The sequence below is a fragment of the Mastigoproctus giganteus genome, chromosome 6 (genome assembly GCF_048544385.1).
Source record: "Mastigoproctus giganteus isolate SK-2022 chromosome 6, ASM4854438v1, whole genome shotgun sequence".
NCBI lineage: Eukaryota > Metazoa > Arthropoda > Arachnida > Uropygi > Thelyphonidae > Mastigoproctus > Mastigoproctus giganteus.
The window spans coordinates 209,302,464-209,325,958 of NC_143580.1; the positions used below are offsets into that span (position 1 = coordinate 209,302,464).

The window sequence follows — 23,495 nt, forward strand, 5'->3', positions numbered from 1 at the left end:
GTGAACATTTTCCGCCATAAAAAAACATGCGCGTGGCTAAAATCATCTTTCCCAGTCAAAACAGCGCTCAGTGGGGGGGGGGGGGTGACAAAATCACGAGCGTGGATGTTTCTTGCTAATCCTTGTTCAGTATGTTCTATGCGCTTGTCATGGGTTTCGTCATTTGCTTTTAATTTATATGCTTATAAATTGAATAAATTTATCAATTTATAAAGTGATATGCTTACAAAGGTGATAAATCTACCGTTTTGCAGTGTAAAACAGACTTTTTCGAGTGTGTTAAATGAAGAAAGTGACTTTATTGTGGACAAGTTCTTTCTAACCCGTACAAAAATATGGCTACGAATAACGAGGGAAATGTGAAAAGATCAAAGAAGGTGATGACATTAGCGAATAAAATTGAGTTGTTAGACAAAATTTCTAATGGTGAAAGTGCCTCCTCAGTGGCAAAACATTATGAAATCAATGAGTCAATGGTACGATCAATCAAGAAATCGGAAGAAAAAATCCGCCGTAGTGTCCGTGAAAATGCGCTAATTGCTTCAAAAATTTCCTCTGTAACTCGTGATGTTAATTTAGAAAAAATGGAAAAAGGTTTAAATTTGTGGATAGAAGACCGAACTCAAAATAAAATTCCCGTTTTCATCATTCGTGAAAGGGCAAAACATCTTTATCAACACTTTAGAGAAACTGTTGATAGAACTGGCGGGATAAGTTTTTAAGCTATAGCAAAGGCGCTGGATTGAAAGATTTGTTTGAAATTTCTAATAAATATTACATTTAATATTAAATTGTCTCTTATTTTCATTTCGACACCTTATGCTTGCATTTCACTATGTACACATATTATGAAGGTACATATAATACATACATAGACAAAATTTTAGACTAGTTTTTCTTATATATTTCATACTTTGGAACAGAACCCCTTTATTACTATGGGAGCCATTACTCAGTATTCGCGTTTTTGGTATTCGCAGCATTTCTCAGGAACGTAACCCCCGCGAATAGCGGGGGTTTACTGCACACACACACACACACACACACACACACACACACACACACACACACACACACACACACACACACACAGGGTGTTTCTAAAATTTAAAGGTGAAAATTACAAAATAAAATAAGCAAAAAAAGTCCCAGTGAACATCGGGCCGCAAATGAACAGTTTTCGAGATAATGCTCGTTTTCTGTTAAGATCTGCCACTGACTGTGGGAGCACTGTTTAGCAAAAAGCTGTGAATCCTTTGCTAAGGGTAGTTTTATTAAACATAAGATAATTGTATACTTAGATTTCAGCAAAACTTTCAGTACTGTACCACATAAATGATTGCTATACAAATTGGAGCAGTGTGGCATTAAGGCAAGTTACTTCTATTAAGGGATGGTTGAGTGGGTGAAGATAGAGTGGTTATCAATGAGCACATTGCTTTTTGAACTAATGTTATTAGTGACGTACCCCAGAGTTCAGTGCTAGGATTATGGTCTCCAATCTTTATTAATGATATTGATGAAGACATATCTTAATGTATAAGTTTCTGGATGATACAAAGGGCGGTAGAATGGTTAATGGATGATTAACCACTCTCAATACACCTCAGATCACCTTGCAGGTGCCTAGTCTCCAGATGCTGCAATTTGCAGAACTTAAGCCTTTTTTGGTAAGAGCTAATATCAGATGCTTGTATTGTAAGGAAAAAATTATGTAGGTCGAAACATGCCGAGAAACGAATCTAAAACAAAACCAAACGTATAATAAGTGAACAATACTTGGAGTTTTCCAGAAATGCGTAGCAGAAATAAGCTGGCAGGAAAAATATATACGTAGTAGAAGGAAAAAGGCAGGAAAATGAAGTGCACATATTCAGTAGAGTAGATGAATGCACGCAAACTTAAACCACATTAGCAATATATTTACATAATGAAGCAATTTATAGCAACTTAACAGACTTAAAAGTAAGCTGTGAAGAAATGCAAAACCTGATCATGTATCAATATTTTTTGCAGTGACATCAGATCAGGCACTTTTGCCTTACCTATTAGCATTAGTAGAGGCATATGATGCAAAAAAGCAAGCTTATGCAGCATCAGTCAAAAAAAAAAAAAAAAACCCTCTCCCATTTCACCCCTCCATTCATTCCAAATGTCTGTCCAGCTCAGCCTTAAATTTATTTAGGGTATAAACTTCGACAACAAAAGATGGAAGTCTGTTCCACCAATCAACTACGCGGTGGCTAAAGGCAAATTTCTGTACATCTCTTCAACTGTCTTTCCTCACTTTGAATCTGTGCCCCCTCAGGTTCTTAATCTGAGCAAGAGGAAGAATCCCATCAGCATTGAGCCTGCTCAAACCATTCAAGGCCTTATACACCTCAATCAGATCACCTTGCAGGTGCCTAGTCTCCAGATGCTGCAATTTGCAGAATTTAAGCCTTTCTTGGTAAGAGCACCCCCTTTGTTCCCCTCACCAATTTTGTTGCCCTTCTTTGTACTCGTTCTAGCAACTCTACATTCTTCCTAAAATGAGGTCTCTAGTACTTGACACAGTACACAGTACTTGACCTGTACACAGTACTTGACCTTGTATAATGGGATAATCATCTCCCTGTTCCTGTTAGCAAAATTCCTATATATCATTGACAAGACTTCCTGACCTGCCCTGGCAGCCCATCTGCACTGCTCAGCGAATTTCCTATTCGACTGTGCAATTACCCCCAGGTCTTTTTCGACCTATATTTGACCATTACCTCAATGTGTCCCCCCCCCATATCTGATGACATCTGTACCACTTTTATTTTTGTTTTATTGATATTTCGCTATACTAATTTTTCTTTACAGTTCTCCAACATTCTATTGGCTTAGTAATTTAGCCTATCATTTTCTTAATTCATCATAACTTTTAGGATATTAACATTCTTTCACCTTTCACATATCTACTACACTTTTTTTTTCAACTATCCTCACCCTTCTCGTTACTGGCACTTTGTGTAACTTTCACATCCATTTATGCATACTTTATTCAATATATTAATATAAATTTATATGTATATATATATATATATATGTGTGTGTGTGTGTGTGTGTGTTCGTTCTTATGCATACTCCTTGACTTGGCACATTATAGCCTTAGATGCTAATGTGCCATAAAACTCTAAAACAAACAAAGAAATGCATACTCCAAGAACAATATTTTAAAACTTTCTCTAAAGTCAAATAATGCCACAAGGAACGTTGAACCACTTCTCCATTATGAGGATGTCAGGAAAGATTTTTAAATCATTTACTAGCCGGTTGAGGTATTCTTGAACTCTGTAAGGACTGTGTGGGGATTGTAATGGGATTCTGCTTTATTTATGGAATGGTGTGGAGATTTACTTTCTCACTATTGGACATAGATTATGCAAATCTTTCATTCTGGAATTCTGGCTGAAACATCGTTATTTTGCCAATTTTAAGAAAGCAAATAAATTTGATGAAAACGTTTTGGACTAAATGGATGTCAGATGAACCAATGAGACTCGTGGCAGAGAAGAAAAATGCATGGGATGCATATAAATTATCAGGCAACACAGAAGCCTAAAGCAGATATAACCTAGTCTGTAATGAAGTCACAAAGGAGGTTAAGCAAGCGAAGGCAGATTACGATAAAGCTTGGGCAAAGGATGCTAAGAAAAACAGCAAGGATTTCTTTACATATATAAACTCTTGAAGGAAGGGGTTGAATCAGATTGGTCCACTTGATATCGATGGCTTGACTGTTAATGAACCTGCTGAGATAGCTGATAATCTGAATGAGTATTTTGCATCTACATTTACACGTAAAGAGTTAAGGGAGGAAAACGCCAGAAGTTTATCAAACTGTAACAAGGTGCTTAATGATTTTGTAATAACTGAGAGCAAAGTGGAGGAGAAATTGTTGAAGTTAAGCATAAGAAAAGCACCTGGGGGTGGATGGAATCAATCTTTTCAATTATATTAAAGGAGGCGGCAAAGGAAATAAGCAAACCCTTAGCTATAATTATGAGAGCGTCCTTGGGCTCATGGGAAGTCCACACAGACTGGAGATGTGCAAATGTATCCCTAATGGTCCTTGAGGTTATCACAGACATTCTCTCAGATATGCCAGACAAGCTGTACTTGCTACCTGGGAGTCTAAAACGCTGATGGAACTGATATTCGGGTGACACTCAAGTCAAGTGGACCCAATTTCGGCGAAGTCCGGACGGTCTGTGACAGCCAAATCCTCTGCTTGCACCTTCACGATGGTGGGACTGTTAGTAATCCTGGGTATAACCTCCATGCACAAGTACATGGTGGGTGACCACCTAGGTGTGAACCAACGTAAGCAGGGGTTGAGGTGTGGCGCCCACACCACATGGAGGACCGCCGCCCCTCGCCCCTCGATGTTACCAGGCAGTACTAGCTGGTAGATGACTCTCATCAACTGGTGAAATACCACCACTTTGCTTATTGGAGGCTTGAAGTGGTGAACCCATGTTTAGTCTCTAGAGCTAAGTTCCGGTCAACCCTTCCCTATCTCTTCCATCATGCAGTATGATTGATGACTTTTGAGGTTATGATGAACGTTGTGGCGAGATCCAATATTCCTTACATTTCGAGGGTACAGCTCTAAAACGGTGTTCGCAGGCCAGCCGCTAGTTAGTACACCGGACCGAACCTATTGGTAACTCTCTAGGAGGCTTCCGGATCAGCTAGTGTATAATCTTGCTACCTCTACTCTGCCAGATAGTGACTGGAGGGAGTCCGAGTAGTGTATATGCGGGGAGCATTGTCGAGGCCACGTTACGTCAAGGATCTGGTTATATATTCTTACAACATGTACGCCATATCCAAAAATTTCATTACTTCATACAGCATGTCCCACCCACTTTTTTTACTATTCAATACACAATGAATTGTCAAACTAATAGAGCAAACTTATCTGCGAAAAGAACTAAACCTCCCAAGGACTTCCTAATCCATTTCACAAATATACGTGGTCTCAATTCTAATCTCAACGATGTCCATTTCCACTTGCAGTCTGCCAAACCCCATGTACTTTTTCTGACAGAATCTCAGTTATCAGTTGATTCAACTGCTGCTCATCTCAGATGCCCAAATTATTCGCTGTATGATCCTTTCCCCTCAAAGTTGGTACTTGTGCATATGTCCTTTCTGATATTCCCTGTCAGAGACTTGGCAATTTGGAATCTCCTCTCTTTGATCTTCTCTGGCTTAAAATCTCTCTACCTCATTGTGTCAAATTCATCTGTTGTCTCTACCATTCTCCCAACTCCACTAATCACTTGGAGCTCTTTGACTTCCTCTCTTTGCAACTTGACTTTCTCCAGTCCAGCTTTCCTAACAGTGAGGTAATTTTCCTTGGTGATTTTAATGTTCACAACTCCAGCTGGCTTCCGTTTTCTAGTCACACGGACCCAGCAGGTCGAGATGCTGAGGCTTTTGCAATTACTAATGACCTAGCACAGATTGTTCATTTACCTACAAGAATACCAGACAATCCTAATCATACAGCCAATACGCTTGATCTTTTTCTCACAAACAACCCTTCTAAGTACACGGTCGAAGTGAGAGGTCCTTTAGGCACTTCAGATCACAACTTGGTGATTGTCACTTCTCCAATGGAACCTTTATCTCATGGCTATTCCCAACCTCGTGTTGTTTGGCATTACAAGAATGCAAAATGGGATGACCTGCGAGACTTCTTTTCCTTGGTCGGATTACTGTTTCAAAACTTCTGATGTCAACGTTTGCTCGGATCGTGTCAGTGAAATTATTCTTGAAGGAATGGAATCCTTTATCCCACACTCCACTTTAAAATCTCGCCCTTTATCTAAACCTTGGTTTTCCAATAAATGTGCTAAGGCTGTCCAAGAGAAGAACGTTGCATATCGTAATTGGCTTGTTTCTAATTCTTCAGATTCATTTTCTGCCTACACCAAAGCTCGCAACAATTGTAAAGCAGTTATTAATCAGTCCAAACTAGAGTTTGAACAGACTAAGAGTAGAAAACTTGCTTCTTGCCCTAATGGTAGCCGAGCATTCTGGTCTCTTGCCAAAGCTATTGGCCGCAACTTTTGCCCATCTCTGCTCCCACCTCTGTCCAAACCAGATGGTTCTGTTTGCCAAGGATAAAGCCAAGGATAAAGCTGACCTGCTAGCATCCCATTTTTCTTCCAGCTCATGTATTAATGATCTTGGTAAAACACCTCCCACCATTCCCAACATGCTCCATTCAATGCCTCCTGTGGTCTTCCGTCAAAAGGATATTAGAAGGATTTTGATGAATCTTGATGCTAAGAAAGCTCCAGGTCCCGATGGTATTTCTCCACTTGTTCTCAAAACCTATGCTCCTGAACTTACTCCTATTCTTTGCCGCCTTTTTTTCACTTTCTTATTCCAAAGGTGTTTTTCCTTCTGCTTGGAAATTTGCTCATATCCAGCCAGTTCCTAAAAAGGGTGACAAATCCCTCCCATCCACTTATCGTCCCATTGCAATTACTTCTACTCTTTCTAAAGGAATTGAGAAATCAATTAACCGCCAACTCTTAAACCACCTAGAAACCTTCCGTATGATCAACGATCGCCAGTATGGATTCCGTCAGTGTCGATCCACTGGTAATATCTGGCTTATGTTACCCATTTATGGACTAATTCAATGGAAAGGTGCGGTGAAACACAAGTAGTTGCTCTTGACATCTCAAAGTCTTTTGATCGTGTTTGGCATAAAGGTCTTCTAAACAAGCTTCCATCTTATGGTTTGTCAACTGTTTTTAGTAATTGGTTATCCAGTTTTCTCACTGATCGCTCACTGAGGGTGATGGTAGATGACTCTCTGTCTTCTAACTTCTCCACTAATGCCGGTGTCCCCCAAGGTTCAGTTCTTTCCCCCACTCTTTTCCTCTTGTATATTAATGACCTTCTTCCATTGACTGGAAATCCTATCCATAGTTTTGCCGATGATAGCACATTGCATTTAACTTTCCATTTTGAGAAATCTTGTCCTGCTCAATCAGCTTTAACTTCTCGAAAATCTGCTACCAATTCCTTAAATGCTGATCTTCAGGTAATTCTCCAGTGGGGCAAAGACAACTTAGTTGATTTCAACCCTTCTAAAACTCAGTCTTGTCTTATATCTCGCAAAAAGGATTCTTCTGCTCCTATGCTTATCTTTAGTGACACTCCGATTTCTAGGCAAAATGATATATCTCTTTTGGGGATTACCCTGACTTCTAATCTCTCTTGGCACAAGCACATCACAAATATTGCTTCCTCTGCATCTAAAAAACTTGGTTTTCTCTTTCGCTCTCGGCGTTATTTTTCTTCCAAACAGCTGCTCACTCTGTATAAATCGCAAATCCGCCCTGCCATGGAATATTGTTCCCACATCTGGGGGTAGTGCCCCCAAAACCTCTCTCAGGCTTCTTGATTCCATTCAGAAGAGGGCAGTTAGGTTAATTAATGATTCATCTCTAACAGAGTTTCTCCACTCACTTTCGCATAGACGCACCGTTTCTGCTGCATGCCTCTTCTACAGATACTTCCCTGGGCACTGTTCTTCTGAATTGGCTTCTATAATTCCCGCTCTCTCTTTCAAAACAGTCCGAACACGTGCCGCCACCAGCCAACATCCATTTACTGTCCAATTTCAAACCCACAGAACCAACTTTTCATCTTCCTCATTTATTCATTCAACTGCCATTTTCTGGAACAACCTTCCTTCATATGTATTTCCTGAAAATTACAATCTATAGAAGTTCAAGTCCAATGTCAACAAATATCTTCTTTCGTCTTCTCAACCTCCAACCCAAGCACGGTACTAAGTACTATAGGTTCTAATACCTCTCGTGTTTGGGGTTCACATAAAAAAAAAATAATAAAAAAAAAAATTCACAAAGTGGGATCTGAGGGTGACATGAGTAATTACAGACCAGTTAGTTTAACTTCTGTTCCAGGGAAAATAATGGAGTCACTGGATAAAGATGCATTGCAGGATCATCTAGACAAGCCTGCAGTAATAAATCAGACACAGCATGGGTTTGTGAAAGAATCAAAGACAATCAAATTTGTCTTGTCTGACAAATTTGATTGGATACTATGATTGGTTACAAGGGAACTGGATGAAAAAATAATTTTGATGTCATATACTTGGATTTCAGAAAGCTTTTGACACTTGTGCAAGGAAGGCTATGGTACAAATTGGAGCAATATGGTAGTGGGGTAAGTTGCTACAATGGATGAAAGGGTGGTTGAGTGGGAGAAAACAGAGAGTGGTAATCAATGGATGCTGCTCTTCGTGAACTAATGTTATTAGTGGAGTCCCCCAGGGTTCGGTGTTGGGCCCACTATTGCATTGTATATTTATCAGTGATGTTGATGAAGGTATATCAGGCTTACTGTCGAAGTTTGCAGATGATACAATGTTGGCAGGGTTGTTAATGACAGTAATGGTGGTGTGCTACTGCAACAGGATCTGGAAAATTTGGGCAGATGGGCTGAGAAGTGGCAGCTGAAGTTTAACAATGACAAATGAAAAGTACTGCATATGGGTAGAAGTAATCCCAGAGAAACGTACCAACTGTGTGGAAGTACACTTAGGGCGGTAAAAAATTAAAAGGATCTGGGAGTAATTGTTCAGTCAGATATGAAGTTTTCTGAGCAATGCAGACAGGCTGCTAGAACAGATCATGGGGTATTCTCAATGATGTACTGGAATTTTGCTTGTAGGGAAAATGTGATTATACCCTTGTATAAGGCAGTGGTCACGCCATGTCTGGAGGCCTCATTTTATGATGAATGGTGAGTTGCTTATGCATGTACAGAGAAGGGCAAGATTGGTGAGGGGAACAAAGGGGTCCTATTACCAAGAGAGGCTTAAGTTCTGCGATTTGTAGTAGCTGGAGTCTATGCACCTGCGAGGCGATCTGAATGAGGTGTATGAGGCCTTGAATGGGTTGACCACACTGAATTTTGATGGGGTTCTTCCGCTTGCTCAGATTATGATCCTGAGGGGGCATAGATTCTAAATAGTTCCTACAAGATCACAGCACTTTGCTTCTGAAGTGTCACATTATATTAAAGCTGTAATTACTGTTCACTCTGGAATTGTTTTGAATATTTTCAACATACAGTGAATGGAACTTAGCTTTGACTACATCATGAGGTATATGTTATCATATTTACACAAGCATTGTGTGCACATACTGTGATATCCTGATTGTTTTGACCAGTGTGCTTACTATGAACTTTTAATTTTGTTCCTTTGTATTTTTTATCATAATATTGAGGAAAGACAGTTGTAGAATAGATGTGCAGAAGTTTGATGGTTAATTATTATTATTAGCCATATGGCACAAGGAAGCCTAGGGGTTATGCTTCACCAGCCAAAAAAAATTCCAGAGAGAGAGAGAGAGAGAGAGCGAGCGAGCCCCTGGGTATTGCTGGAACAAACTTCCATCTATTGTTGGGGAAGTTGATAGCTTCAAAAATTCAAATAGAAATGGACAAATGCTACATAAGCTCATACGCTGCTTTCTTGCATCACATGCCTCTATTACTAAAGGCAGTCCATCCATGTATAAATTTTTCGATTTTCTAGAATGGATGGTAAAAAGAAATTCCTGGTTAATCCAAAAATACAGTAAGTCCCCAACATACGTAAAAGATATGTTTCAGGACTTCTTACGTAAGTCGAGTTTTACTTAATGACTAATAAAATATTGCTGCTATATCCCTAATATGCCAAAATTACAAAAACCACATAATGTCCTCAGAAGAATGAAGAAAAATAGTTTTATATTTTAATTAGTTCAATTAAAAACTTTATCTGTGGACAGTGGTGAAGTAGCTGGAGTGGCACATAAGAAAAGAAAACATAAAAAGAAGAAAAAAAAAACGCATGTTATTGTACTGTAAAATGGTATGTATTTCCTAGCCTTGGTTATTATAGTTGACCTTCATTGGTACCGATCACTTCTCATATTCTTTCTTTCTCCTTTATTGTGTTCACCTTTGTCACTGACAAATCTTAATTCTGCATGATACTTGTTAATGTTTGGCCATTTTCATACATCATTATTATTTTAATTGTCTGACTCGATCGCTTTCCTTTTCTTGATAAATTTACTAGTACCACTGTCACTTATTCTCTTAGTCGGCACCATTATGGGCGCCTCCGTAGCCAGGTGGGAAGGAGCAGCAGTGCGTAGCACACGCTTCTTGATTAGACCGGGGTTCGAGCCCGTCACCACCAAATACGGAGGATGCGGAAAGGTCATTCAGGGAATGACCACCGCATATCCCGGAGCAATATGGCCTTAGTTGCTAATGCTCCTAAAAACCAAATAACAAACAAACAAACGGCACCATTATAACGGTCAAAATTAAATTTTCTGAAAAGAACTTCACAAGGTTATCACCCCACACGAGCTCACATTTTAATAAAGCACATTTCTGGAGATCGCTGCCAAAAAACAATAAATACAATTTGCACTTTCCGGGTTATTGGGCTTGTCTGTAGTGAATGCGATCTTATTACATTTGCTATCGTACCTATAGCCGGAATTCTGTGGGCTTTTACGTTATTATGGCGAAATGTGTGACCCCTTCACTGAAATCTTCAATCATATAAGTCTGAATCTACATAAGTCGGGGACTTACTGTATCGAAAAATGTTCAGCAACCTACGTAAAATGTATGGTGATAGATAAAAAAACGAAAAAACTTACACGCACTACTCACATGTCCAATATGCAAGTAGAGCGTATTGGACACGCATTTATGTTTTATGATGTCGATTTTGAATATAATAGCTTCCCTTTATTTTTTACAATGTTGCGTATGGTTTGGTCGCCAACATTATAATGGTTCTTTAGAGATTTATTGGATACACCATTTTCAAAATTTTGAATAATTTCAAGTTTTTGTTTAATTGAAAGCACGACTCTTATGTTTGCCCATCATTTTTGCGATTTCTAAACAAAAAAAAAAGTTACTATAAAAAAAAATTCTGACATTTCTGACAAATAACAAAACAAAATTTGTACTTTTGCAGTGCGACCGAACATAACAATCGACGCGATGCACTAAATCAAACTAAACATTTGGTTGTTTTTTTTTGTTTTTTTTTGAGCAGCAGTCTGAAGACAGTGGGGATTGCAAGATAATAGGCACACTAATCTCCTAATGACAACTTGCAAAATATCTGTTTATACCTATTATTTTTTGGGGGGGGGGGTCTTGAAGTGTCCCGGTAAATCGAGAGTCTGCTGTATTAACTTATCTTTTAACTGTCATGGTTTATGTTAGATAATCTGTCTTTATGACATGATTTGGCCCATTCTCCATCTTGCCTCGATTCTACCAACTTTGGTGCTAGAGGTGGTGCCATAGAATTTCTCGATCTTTTCTTTTTTCAAAAACCAGTAAAAATCAAAATGTTTTCATTTTCATTTTGTTAATGAATATGGCTCTGATAAACACCGGTGGGGGGGGAGAGAAAAAAAGGCAAACTTCATTCAGTAAATTTTCATTTTCAATGCAACACATATGGGCAACCAGAGAGAGGGAGAATTTAAATGGAAATCTCTCTCTCTCTCTCTCTCTCTCTCTCTCTCTCTCTCTCTCTCTCTCTCTCCACCCCACCTCAATTTGGAAAACAGTAAAAGTTAATAAAAGAACTTAATTTTTTATAAACCAAAGTAATGTATATAAAGTGCTTAGCATCATAATACACAGCCATTTCTGAATAAACAGAAAATTTTTAAGGTGGCATCGTTTTAGGTTATATCTCATATTGTGAATGCCTTCACAACGAGTTGCCATGATATTGCACTACTTCGAATAAGTAACGCTTCACCTAAGGAGAAGACTAGTGTTACTTATTCTCAGATAGGTACCACCACCCAGACAGCACTGTTTCAGGGCTATTTGGCCCTTCGTCAGTGAGTGGGTAGGTACCCAAGTGATGCAATGATGGCAAAAACAGTTATGAAGTATAACTCCACAATATGAGAGATGCCTGATGGTGTTATGATGTATTTAGACTAAGGCGCATTTAGGGCTAGAGCCTCAAGCTGCGAACAAATTTAGACTATGTATATAAAGTGCTTAGCATCATAATACACAGCCATTTCTGAATAAACAGAAAATTTTTAAGGTGGCATCGTTTTAGGTTATATCTCATATTGTGAATGCCTTCACAACGAGTTGCCATGATATTGCACTACTTCGAATAAGTAACGCTTCACCTAAGGAGAAGACTAGTGTTACTTATTCTCAGATAGGTACCACCACCCAGACAGCACTGTTTCAGGGCTATTTGGCCCTTCGTCAGTGAGTGGGTAGGTACCCAAGTGATGCAATGATGGCAAAAACAGTTATGAAGTATAACTCCACAATATGAGAGATGCCTGATGGTGTATGATGTATTTAGACTAAGGCGCATTTAGGGCTAGAGCCTCAAGCTGCGAACAAATTATGATGCTAAGCACTTTATATACATAGTCTAAATTTGTTCGCAGCTTGAGGCTCTAGCCCTAAATGCGCCTTAGTCTAAACCAAAGTAATTTAACCAGTGGTTTTCATAGTGTGTATTTTTTTTTTTTTTTAGCCATAATTAGTTAGTAAGCCACAATTAGTTAGTAATGCTATAACTAATTTAATTCTACAAACCCTAATGGCATAACACAAATACATATAGTGTAATACCTAGCATTTAGGTATCTATCTCTCAAAATAGAGCAGGAAAGCAATGGACTCAAAATAGTGAGTGTGTTGTGGCTCAAGGGAAACATGGAAGGATAGTTCTCCTAAAAATCATTGCTTAATGAATTGTCATTCCTGACCTATCTGGAATGGGATGGGATGTGATACCTCCAAAGGGTGGGTGGGTGGGCTTTGGGGGGTGTGGGTGTGTGTGATGCAAACAGTATACTGGGAAATTAGGCATGAATTTGGCATTTTAATGGGTGTTTATGCTTGAAGAATGGTGGGTGCTGTCAACACAATTAAAATGGAATGTCATTAAACTCTCATCTGCCCAACTCAATGCCAGAGCCCTCACTTGTTCATCAGGCAACAAACTAGCAACCTGAAAAGCAGAATGCGCTGGTCCCAAAGGAGGTAGTAACTGATTGTGACACAATTTTCAGGGAAACAGGAAATGTGGGGTACAAGATGTCTCCTAAAAAGATGTTATTTAAGTTGTGCTGACACGGTTCATGGATATGCTGTGACCAAGTGTCATCAGATGGATGTCCAGTTATTAATAATAGGGCAGCGTACGCTGCTATGGCATTCATTAATGTTATAGATTAGTAGGATATACGTTCATTTGGGACCATTGGAAAAATTCATTCATAGTGTTTAATTATCGTAGCACACGCTTCTTGATTAGACCAGGGCTCAAGCCCGTCACCACCAAATATGGAGGATGCGGAAAGATCAAGGGAATGACCACCGCATATTCCCGGAGCAATATGGCCTTAGTTGCTAATGCTCCTAAAAACCAAAACAACAACAGTGTTTAATTATTTACTGTAGCATGAACTGCTTATGGTTACAGCAATATACAGAAATATATAGTTAATTTTGAATAAATATCTAATTTATTTTTATGTTATGTGTAAGGAATATTTTATTTATTTTTTATATACAGGGAAATTGTTATGGATAGTGAACAGAATTTACCTTTTGATGTCCTCTTATCTATTGTGGACCTCAATTATGGATCATATGGCATTTATAACTTTTACAAGATGCAAGTAAGTAGTACTTCTCTTTAGACTACTTTGAAAATATAATTTTGAAAACGCCAGCTTTTTAAATTGTGTCATTAGTTTTCAATTTCAGAAAATAGGTGCTACTCAAAATTAATGAGAATAGATTCAACAAACATCATCAGTAAAAATGGAGAAGTGGAGAAGTTAGAAGACAGAGAGCCATCTACCATCACCCTCAGTGAGCAATCAGAGAGAAAACTGGAAAATCAATTACAAAAAACAGTTGGCAAACCATAAGATGGAAGCTTGTTTAGAAGACCTTTATGCCAAACATGATCAACACCTTTGAGATGTCAAGAGCAACTACTTGTGTTTCACCGAACTTTACCATTGAATTAGTCCATAAATGAGTAACATAAGCCAGAATATCACCAAGGGGTCAATAATGACAGAATCCATACTGCCGATCGTTGATCAGATGGAAGGTTTCTAGGTAGTTTAAGAGTTGGCAGTTAATTGATTTCTCCATTACTTTAGAAAGAGTAGAAGTAATTGCAATGGGACGATAATTGAATGGGAGGGATTTGTCACCCTTTTTAGGAACTGGCTGGATATGAGCAAATTTCCAGCAGAAGGAAAAACCCCTTTGGAATAAGAACGAGAAAAAAGGCGGCAAAGAACAGGAGTAAGTTCAGGAGCACAGGTTTTGAGAACAAGTGGAGAAATACCATCAGGACCTGGAGCTTTCTTAGCATCAAGATTCGTCAAAATCCTTCTGACATCCTTTTGACGGAAGACCACAGGAGGCATTGAATGGAGCGTGTTGGGAATGGTGGGAGGTGTTTTACCAAGATCATTAATACATGAGTTGGGAGAAAAATGGTATGCTGGCAGGTCAGCTTTATCCTTCGCTGAAGTGACAACAGAACATCTGGTTTGGACAGAGGTGGGAGCAGAGATGGACAAAAGTTGTGGCCAATAGCTTTGGCAAGAGACCAGAATGCTCGGCTACCATTAGGGCAAGAAGCACGTTTTCTACTCTTATCCTGTTCATACTCTAGTTTGGACTGATTAATAACTGCTTTACAGTTGTTGCGAGCTTCGGTGTAGGTAGAAAATGAAACTGAAGAATTAGAAACAAGCCAATTACGATATGCAACGTTCTTCTCTTGAAGAGCCTTAGCACATTTATTGGAAAACCAAGGTTTAGATAAAGGACGAGATTTTAAAGTGGAGTGTGGGATAAAGGATTCCATTCCTGCAGGAATAATTTCACTGACACGATCTGAGCAAACGTTGATATCAGAAGTTTTAAAACAGTAATCCGACCAAGGAAAAGAAGAAAATAAATCTCGCAGGTCATCCCATTGTGCATTCTTGCAATGCCAAACAATACGAGGTTGGGAATAGCCATGAGATAAAAGCTCCATTGGAGAAGAGGCAATCACCAAGTTGTGATCTGAGGTGCCTAAAGGACCTCTCACTTCGACCGTGTACTTAGAAGTGTTGTTTGTGAGAAAAAGATTAAGCATGTTGGCTGTATGGTTAGGATTGTCCGATATTCTTGTAGGTAAATGAACAATCTGTGCAAGGTCATTAGTAATTGCAAAAGGCTCACATCTCGATCAGCTGGGTTGATGTGACTAGAAAGCAGAAGCCAGCTGTAGTTGAGAACATTAAAATCACCAACGAAAATTGCCTCGCTGTTAGGAAAGTTGGACTGGAGAAAGTCAAGTTGCAAAGAGAGGAAGTCAAAGAGTTCCAATTGATTAGTGGAGTTGGGAGAACAGTGCAGGCAACAGATGAATTTGACACAATGAGGTAGAGAGATTTTAAGCCAGAGAAAATCGAAAAGAGGAGATTCCAAATTACCAAGAGTCTTTGACAGGGAATATCAGAACGGTCATATGCACAAGTACCACCTTTTAGGCGAAAGGAATCATACAGCGAATAATTTGGGCAACTGAGATGAGCAGTAGTTGAATCAACCGATTACTGAGATTCTGTCAGAAAAAGTACATGGGGTTTGGCAGACTTCAAGTGGAAATGGACATTGTTGAGATTAGAATTGAGACCACGTATATTTGTGAAATTAATTAGGAGTTATTTGCTTGGCAGAAAAGTCCTCTTGCAAAGGGCGAAAAGGAGCAAAATGGCAAATTCAGACCATATTGACATAAATAATGACAACCCTAAGAGATTGAAGACTGATCAGATGGAGCAACCCTGCCCATCTTTTTTAATCTTTCACTCTCTCAGTAACCAGCCTATGAGGAAATTGTCTCCCTTTGTTATACAGAAACATCTGGAGGGTATAGCAGGATCTCCCAAGACGGTGAAGAGACTGCAATCAGGAGACTTGCTTATAGAAACCATTAATCGAAGACATTCTGAAAAGGTTTTACAACTAACAAGCTTTGCTGGAATTCCTGTAAAAATATCTCCTTGTGCAATCCTAAATTCATCAAAGGGTGTCATATCGAGTTGGGATTTGTTAAATGTCACCGAGGAAGAAATAACCCAGGAACTGTAGGGATAGAACATAATTGCAGCGAAAAGAATAATGATTAAAAAAGATAATCAACTGATACCTACAAGAAATATTATTCTCACCTTCAGTATGCCAAACTTACCCTCCTCTGTAAAAGCAGATTATTTATTTTGTCGAATTTGCCCATACATTCCCAACCCTTTAAGATGTTATAAATGCCAAAAGTATAGGCATTCTCAAACTGTATGTAGAGGAATTCCTGTCTGTCCCAACTGTGGGTCCTCAGACCATATACAAAATGACTGTACTGCTACAAAAATGACATGTACAAATTGCAAAGGCAACCATCCTGCATATTCCAAGACGTGAAAAGTGGAAAACCGAGAAAAAAATAGTAAAATACAATGTTGAAAACAAAGTCAGTTACCAAGAAGCAAGAAAACTAGTTGCACCAACTATAAACCAGAATATTACTTATGCAAATGCTGTAAAAAAATATCAAGCAGTCTCCATTCAAACCGATGTCACAGTCCCTACTAATAAATCAATTTCTGATTGGGCTATAAATGTCCTCTCTGAGATGCAACCAACTGTACGCAAGCAACAATCCAAGGCCACAGACCAAGCAAATAATACACCTCTGACAATACCAGCGGCAACTCCTCCACCAGTGAGTGCTACCACACCTTGTATTACAAACACAAATACTGTGAAAAATATTCAGGGCACAACCATGGATACAGATGGTACATCCATACAGGAAGATCCTATTTTAGAAATCCATGCCGAAGAAGAAGAAATGGACACTGGTTGGCCAGTCTTCCAAAAAAAAGACAAACAGAAATTGGAACGCCATAATCCAGTCACTTTCAAAAAGCAGTCCGAATCAGCTCAATCAACTAAACACAAATAATGCCTTGTATTTTACAATGGAACTGCAGAGGCTTTCGTTGCAATACAGTTGATATCCAAGATCTAATTAATCGATTGTTTCCAGTTGCCCTTTGTCTTCAGGAAACTTATTTAACTTTGCAAATTTCTCCTTTGATAAAGAACTATTGCCTTTATCGAAGGGATTGTAATAAACAAATGCTGCCCATGGTGGTGTAGCAATCCTGATAAATTCAAAGATCCCAACTAAACATATTCCACTTCAAACTGAAATAGATGCTGTTGCTGTGCGTATAACGCTCCATATTGAAATAACATTAGTATCAATCTACTTACAGCCAAACCGTACCTACTGTTTAAAAGATCTTGAAGATCTCCTTATACAGATACCTCCACCCCTTTGTATGTTAGGGGACGTCAACGGGCACCACCCCTTATCGGGCGATCCTAAATTAGATAGACGAGGTCAACTCATTGAGAGCCTAATAGAGGCAGTAAACCTCACTATACTCAATACTGGCGCGCGCGCACACACACACACACACACACACGTTCAGCTCCCAAATGGACATACCTCAGCCATAGATCTCTCCATTTGTTCTCCTTTACTGGTCCCGACCATAGAGTGGTATGTTTTAAATGATATAATGGTTAGTGATCACTTCCCAATCGTATGCAACCTATTAATAGCACAGGCTCCTCCAGCTGAACCCTGTAGAAAATGTAAATTTGCCCTAGCAAACTGGGCAAAATTCTGGTCATCAATATCTTTTGATGAAGAAAAAATCCGTCTCCAGCCTATCGATCATGTGACAGAATACATCACGTCACATCTAAATGTGTCTTAAGACACAATACTACTATCAAATCCCTCGGTTCGTAAGCATTATAATTATTGGTGGAATGAGCAATGCACAAAAGCCAAAAAAGCAAAAAATAAAGCCTGGAATTTGTTTCGGCAATATCCAACAACACCAATCTAATAAATTATAAGAAGTCAAAGGCAAAAGCATGTTTCATACAAAGGCAAGCCAAGAAAGAATCCTGGATCCATTTTGCATCAAGCATTAACAAAAACACTGACACCAAAATAATATGGAAAAAAATTAGACAGCTTTCTGGTAAGTTTCCTACCGTACCTTCACCAATTTTGTCCTGTAATGGGCAAGATCTGTCTAATCCTTTAGATTTCGCAAATGCTTTTGGCAACACATTTGCTGAAATCTCAGCGGCAGCAGTTTATACTCCTCCTTTCCAGAGAATTAAAAGCACTGCAGAACGGCACTCTATTAACTTCCAAACTGCCCTCCTTCTGCCGTATAACAAACCCCTACAATATTCCGAACTCTTGCATGCTATTGGAACAGCCCACAATGGTGCTGCCGGACCAGATGGAATCTATTACGCATGCTACATCTTAATAACAAAGCTTTGTGTCTCCTTCTGCTCTTTTACAATCATATTTTTATCGAAAATGTCTACCCAACTTCTTGGCATCATTCTACTGTTTTGGCATTCCTAAAACCTGGAAAAGATTCAACCAATCCCCATAACTATAGACCAATATCCCTCTCAAGCTGCCTCAGCAAAATTCTAGAAAAAATTGTCCACTGTAGACTCATCTGGATCATTGAGTCAGAACAGTTAATGAGCAATAGTCAATATGACTTTCGTCAAAACAGGTCATATCTCGACCTTATTGTTAAGGCTGAATTTGCCATTTGTAATGCCTTTATTAAGCATGAACATCTAGTAATGGTTTCCATAGATATAGAGAAGGCTTTTGATACCACCTGGCGGCATGGCATACTAAGGGGGGCAACCTTCCTATATTTATAAAGCATTTTCTACACGCTATATCGTTTCAAGTTCGATACCAACATGCCCCCTCTGCAACTTTCATTCAGGAAGAAGGTGTTCCACAGGGATCAGTACTGAGTGCCACTCTTTTTGCCCTAAGAATAGATTCTATCACTAAACAACTTCCAAATACTGTAGAAACTTACCTTTATGCAGATGACCTTTCCATCTCCTGTCATTCCCAAAATATGAGATCTATTGAATGACAGCTTCAGATATCATTAAACAAAATACAGCAGTGGGCCAGCCTTAACGGCTATAGGCTTTTGGAGCAGAAAACAGTTGCTATCCATTTTTGTAGACAACGCAAACTTCATCTGGGTCCTGAACTTCACATCTCTAATATCTTCATCCCAGTAACTAGTAACATTAGATTTCTAGGTTCAATCATGGACAACATTTAAACATGGTTAAATTTCTTAGGGCACATTAAAAAAGTACATACTACCTGCTTAAAAAAGATAAACATACTGAGAGCTTTATCTGCACAAACATGGGGTGCAGATCGTACCGCCCTTCTTCAATTATACAGGGGATTAATCAGATCCCATCTTGATTATGGAGCTCCCATTTATGACTGCCAGAAAGAGCGCATTAGTAGAGGCATTTGATGCAAGAAAGCAAGCTTTATGCAGCATCAGCCAAAAAAAAAAAAAAAAAAAAAAACCACTTCCACTTCACCCCTCTGTTTGTTCGAAATACCTGTCCAGCTGAGCCTTAAACTTATTTAGGCTATCAACTTCCACAACAAGGGATGGAAGTCTGTTCCACCAACCAACCACCCATTGGCTAAAGGCAAATTTCCACACATCTATCCTACATCTGTCTTTCCTCAATTTGAATTTATGCCCTCTCAGGTGATTATTCTGAGCAAGAGGAAGAATCCCATCAGCACTGAGCATGCTCAAACCATTCAAGGCTTTATACACCTCTATCAGATCACCTCGCTGGTGCGTAGTCTCCAGACACTGTAATTTGCAAAACTTAAGCCTTTCTTCGTAAGAGCACTTCTTTGTTCCATTCACTAATCTTGTTGCCCTTCTCTGTACTTGTTCCAGCAGCTCTTGAACTGGATCAAGCCAGCATTATGCTGGCTTGATCCGGTTCAACACAGTGCACTGAGAATTGCACTTGGCGCATTCAGAACATCGCCAGCACATAGCCTTTACATTGATGTTCACGAGCCGCCACTATCTTTACGTAGGAAATTGCTATTGCTGAAGTATTCTGTCAAGATACAAAGTTATGCCTCACATCCCATTCAGCCCTATCTTTTCAGTCAACCATTAGAAAATCTGTACAGAAATAAACCTAGCATAGTAAAACCAGCTGGTCATTGCCTTCTTGAATTATTGCAAGAATGGTTTGGAATATATCCATCCATTCCGTACAACAAGTAGCCATTTGTACTCAACCACCATGGATTCAACCTCCTATACCAACCTGTGACACTTACCTCTGTCAGTGGGGAAAGAATATTTTGCAATCTTCAAATATCAGACAAGTTCATGCTTCACACTCAAAAATATATTGATTTTTTACCAATATACACAGATGGCTCTAAATCCAATTCAAAAGTTGGAGCAGCTGCAGTGTTTCCGAATACAATTGTATCAGCAGTCCTTCCTTCTGAATTCATTATCTTTTCGGCTGAATTATTCACAATTAAACTAGCTTTAAAAAATCTCCCTCCTGACTGCTCATTAAAATCAGTAGTTTACACGGATTCCTTCAGCTCAATCAACGCTTTGTGTAGTTCCTCAGATAAATTTCACCCTGTTATAATTGAAATTAGAAAATTATTACTAAAGATTAAAGAACGTCACCAACTGGTCGCCTTCTGCTGGATACCAGCACATTCTGGTATTTTAGGCAATGAACAGGCTGATAAAGCTGCAGAAAACCCAACCAGCTTAGATTTAACCAATATCCCTGTTCCAGCCTCAGACTATGCACTAATGATTCATGCTGCATGCCTATCAGAATGGCAGCACTATGGCATTCCCAAACGAATAATAAACTCTTTCAGATTAAATAGGTTCTGAAAATCTGGTTCTCCAGTGTCCGGACATCAAGACGGGAAGAAGTAATTCTTTCAAGAGCAAGAATAGGTCATACTTACCTGACCCACCTTCATTTACTCATAGGAGATGATCCACCACAGTGTCCACATTGCTATATAAATATGACTGTTAACCACATTCTCATTGACTGCCCCTATTATAAACAAGACAGAATTTCAACCCTGCAATCACTGGTTATCCTTCAACAACCAATAACCCTAGAGAATTTGATTGGTGACAAGGCCAATATATCTGAATTTTTCCGTTTTCTGAAGCAAACTAGAATTTTTAATCTTTTCTGATTAAGGACATTTCAGACAGTACGATTCTTTCTCTTTTACTTTAATATAAACGAATAGGCGCATTATAGCCAAAGTAGCTTATGCACCATGAAACCCCCACAACAACAGCAACAACAATAGGAATTGTTTGGGAGGTTTAGATCTTTTCGCAGATAAACTTGCTCTAGAGGTAGCAAGGTTATACACTAGCTGATCCGGAAGCCTCTTAGAGAGTTACTAATAGGTTCGATCCAGCGTACTAACTAGCGGCCGGTCTGCGAACACCGTTTTAGAGCTGTACCCTCGAAACTTAAGGAATATTGGATCTCACCACGATGTTCATCATAACCTTAAAAGTCATCAATCATACTGCATGATGGAAGAGATGGGGAAGGGTTGACCGGAACTTAGCTCTGGAGACTGAACATGGGTTTCACCATTTCAAGACTCCAATAAGCAAAGTGGTGGTATTGCACCAGTTGATGAGCGTCATCTGCCACCTAGTACTGCCTGGTAACACAGAGGGGCAGTATTCCTCCATGTGGTGTGGGCGCCACACCTCGACCCCTGCTTATGTTGGTTCATACCTGGGTAGTCACCCAGTGTGCTTGTGCATGGAGGTTATACCCAGGATTACTAACAGTCCCACCATCGTGAAGGTGCAAGCAGAGGATTTGGCTGTCAGACCATCCGGACTTTGCCAAAATTGGGTCCACTTGACTTGAGTGTCACCCGAATATCAGTTCCATCAGTGTACAGCTTGTCTGGCATATCTGAGAGAATGTCAGTGACAACCTCAGGGACCATATGGCTGGTAATGAAAAACTGAAGCTTTTGGTAATAGGCAAAAGAAAAGAATCCCAATATTTTCAAAGGAGTAAAGTCATTAGAGTTGGACTACAACAAAAAATCTTGGATGACAAGTGAAATTTTTGATCAGTAGATTTTAAATTTCGATAGAAAGATGATGAAAGAAAACAGAAAAATTACATTGATTTTTGATAACTGCCCTGCCCACCTTCGCTCAGTAATTTTGAAACTTACAAGTGGGAGGCTTGTTTTCTTTCCTCTGAATATCTCGTCTAAACTGCAGCCAGTGAACCAAGGCATTATCAAGAATTTGAAAATGCCCTACCGAAGTTGCATACTGAAAAATAATTATACTGAGAATAGAAACCAACCAGCCTGTAGATTCCGTATAGATTTGCAGATGTGCTTATCAGAGTTGGCGAAAGTGTGCAGTCAAGATGATGGAATCGATTAAGAATCATTTTGCAAAAGCAGGTTTTTGCTAAAACAGCAATTAACAGTGATGAGAGGGATGAACTACTACAAGATATTGAGCAATCTTGAGATGAACTCCAAATGAGAGATATGATCAATAGAGGAATTGTTCTTGACAAATTTTTAGGAGTTGATAATGATGTCAAAATTGCTGAATATATCCAAGTGACTCCAACATTATGGAGAATATTCAAAGAACTGGTGACAATATCAACGATGAGTTGGATGAAAATGAGGCACCAAAGGCAATGAGCACAAAATTAAACCATCCATGAAATGTTGGCAGCATTTGAAACTTTGCATAGAGGCCTTCAGTGTGAAGAAAATGTGCCAGAAAATATATTTGAATGTTTAAACAAATGTGAACATATTTATGAATGATGTATGGTAAAATATAGTGTACAAAAAAAAATAACCAAATATTTTATGAAATAATTCTTCAAAGTGTACTAATATATTGTGATAGTCATTTCTTAATATGTATGTATTAATAAATTAATTGTTTTAAAATGTTAGAAAGTTTATCCCACTTATTTCTGATTTATTTCCCATCTTTTACTATATTTCTGAATGTTGAATTACATTATTTTTCATTGTTGAAAAGGTCATATTTTTTATAACAAAATTTCTAGTTAATGAATTTTTTCAAGCGAATGATCTACTTGATTATACAGAGGCCTGACTGTATTTATTTATAAACCAGTTAGCTATTACAGAAATGTAATGTTACTTCAGTGTGAAATAATATATCTGCAGTGCAAGTTCTAAATTTAAATAAATATCCTGTTTATATTTTGAGATAGCTACATTGGTCATTGGAGTTGTTTGATGGAGAATACAGGAACATTAGTATTAGTAAGGTCAAACGATGCAA

The 23,495-nt window shown here is 38.8% G+C and overlaps 1 protein-coding gene across 4 annotated transcripts in view; it reads left to right on the plus strand.

Annotated features, from left to right (window-relative positions):
* Nucleotides 1-23,495, plus strand: part of LOC150084913 (poly [ADP-ribose] polymerase tankyrase-like) — a 1,170,388-nt gene that overhangs the window by 984,434 nt on the left and 162,459 nt on the right. For all 4 annotated transcript variants that reach the window (XM_090376702.1, XM_090376704.1, XM_090376701.1 and 1 more), the window contains one exon: nucleotides 13,688-13,793. In XM_090376702.1, the coding sequence (XP_090232828.1) occupies nucleotides 13,688-13,793 (106 nt within the window). The remainder of the gene's footprint in view (nucleotides 1-13,687; nucleotides 13,794-23,495) is intronic.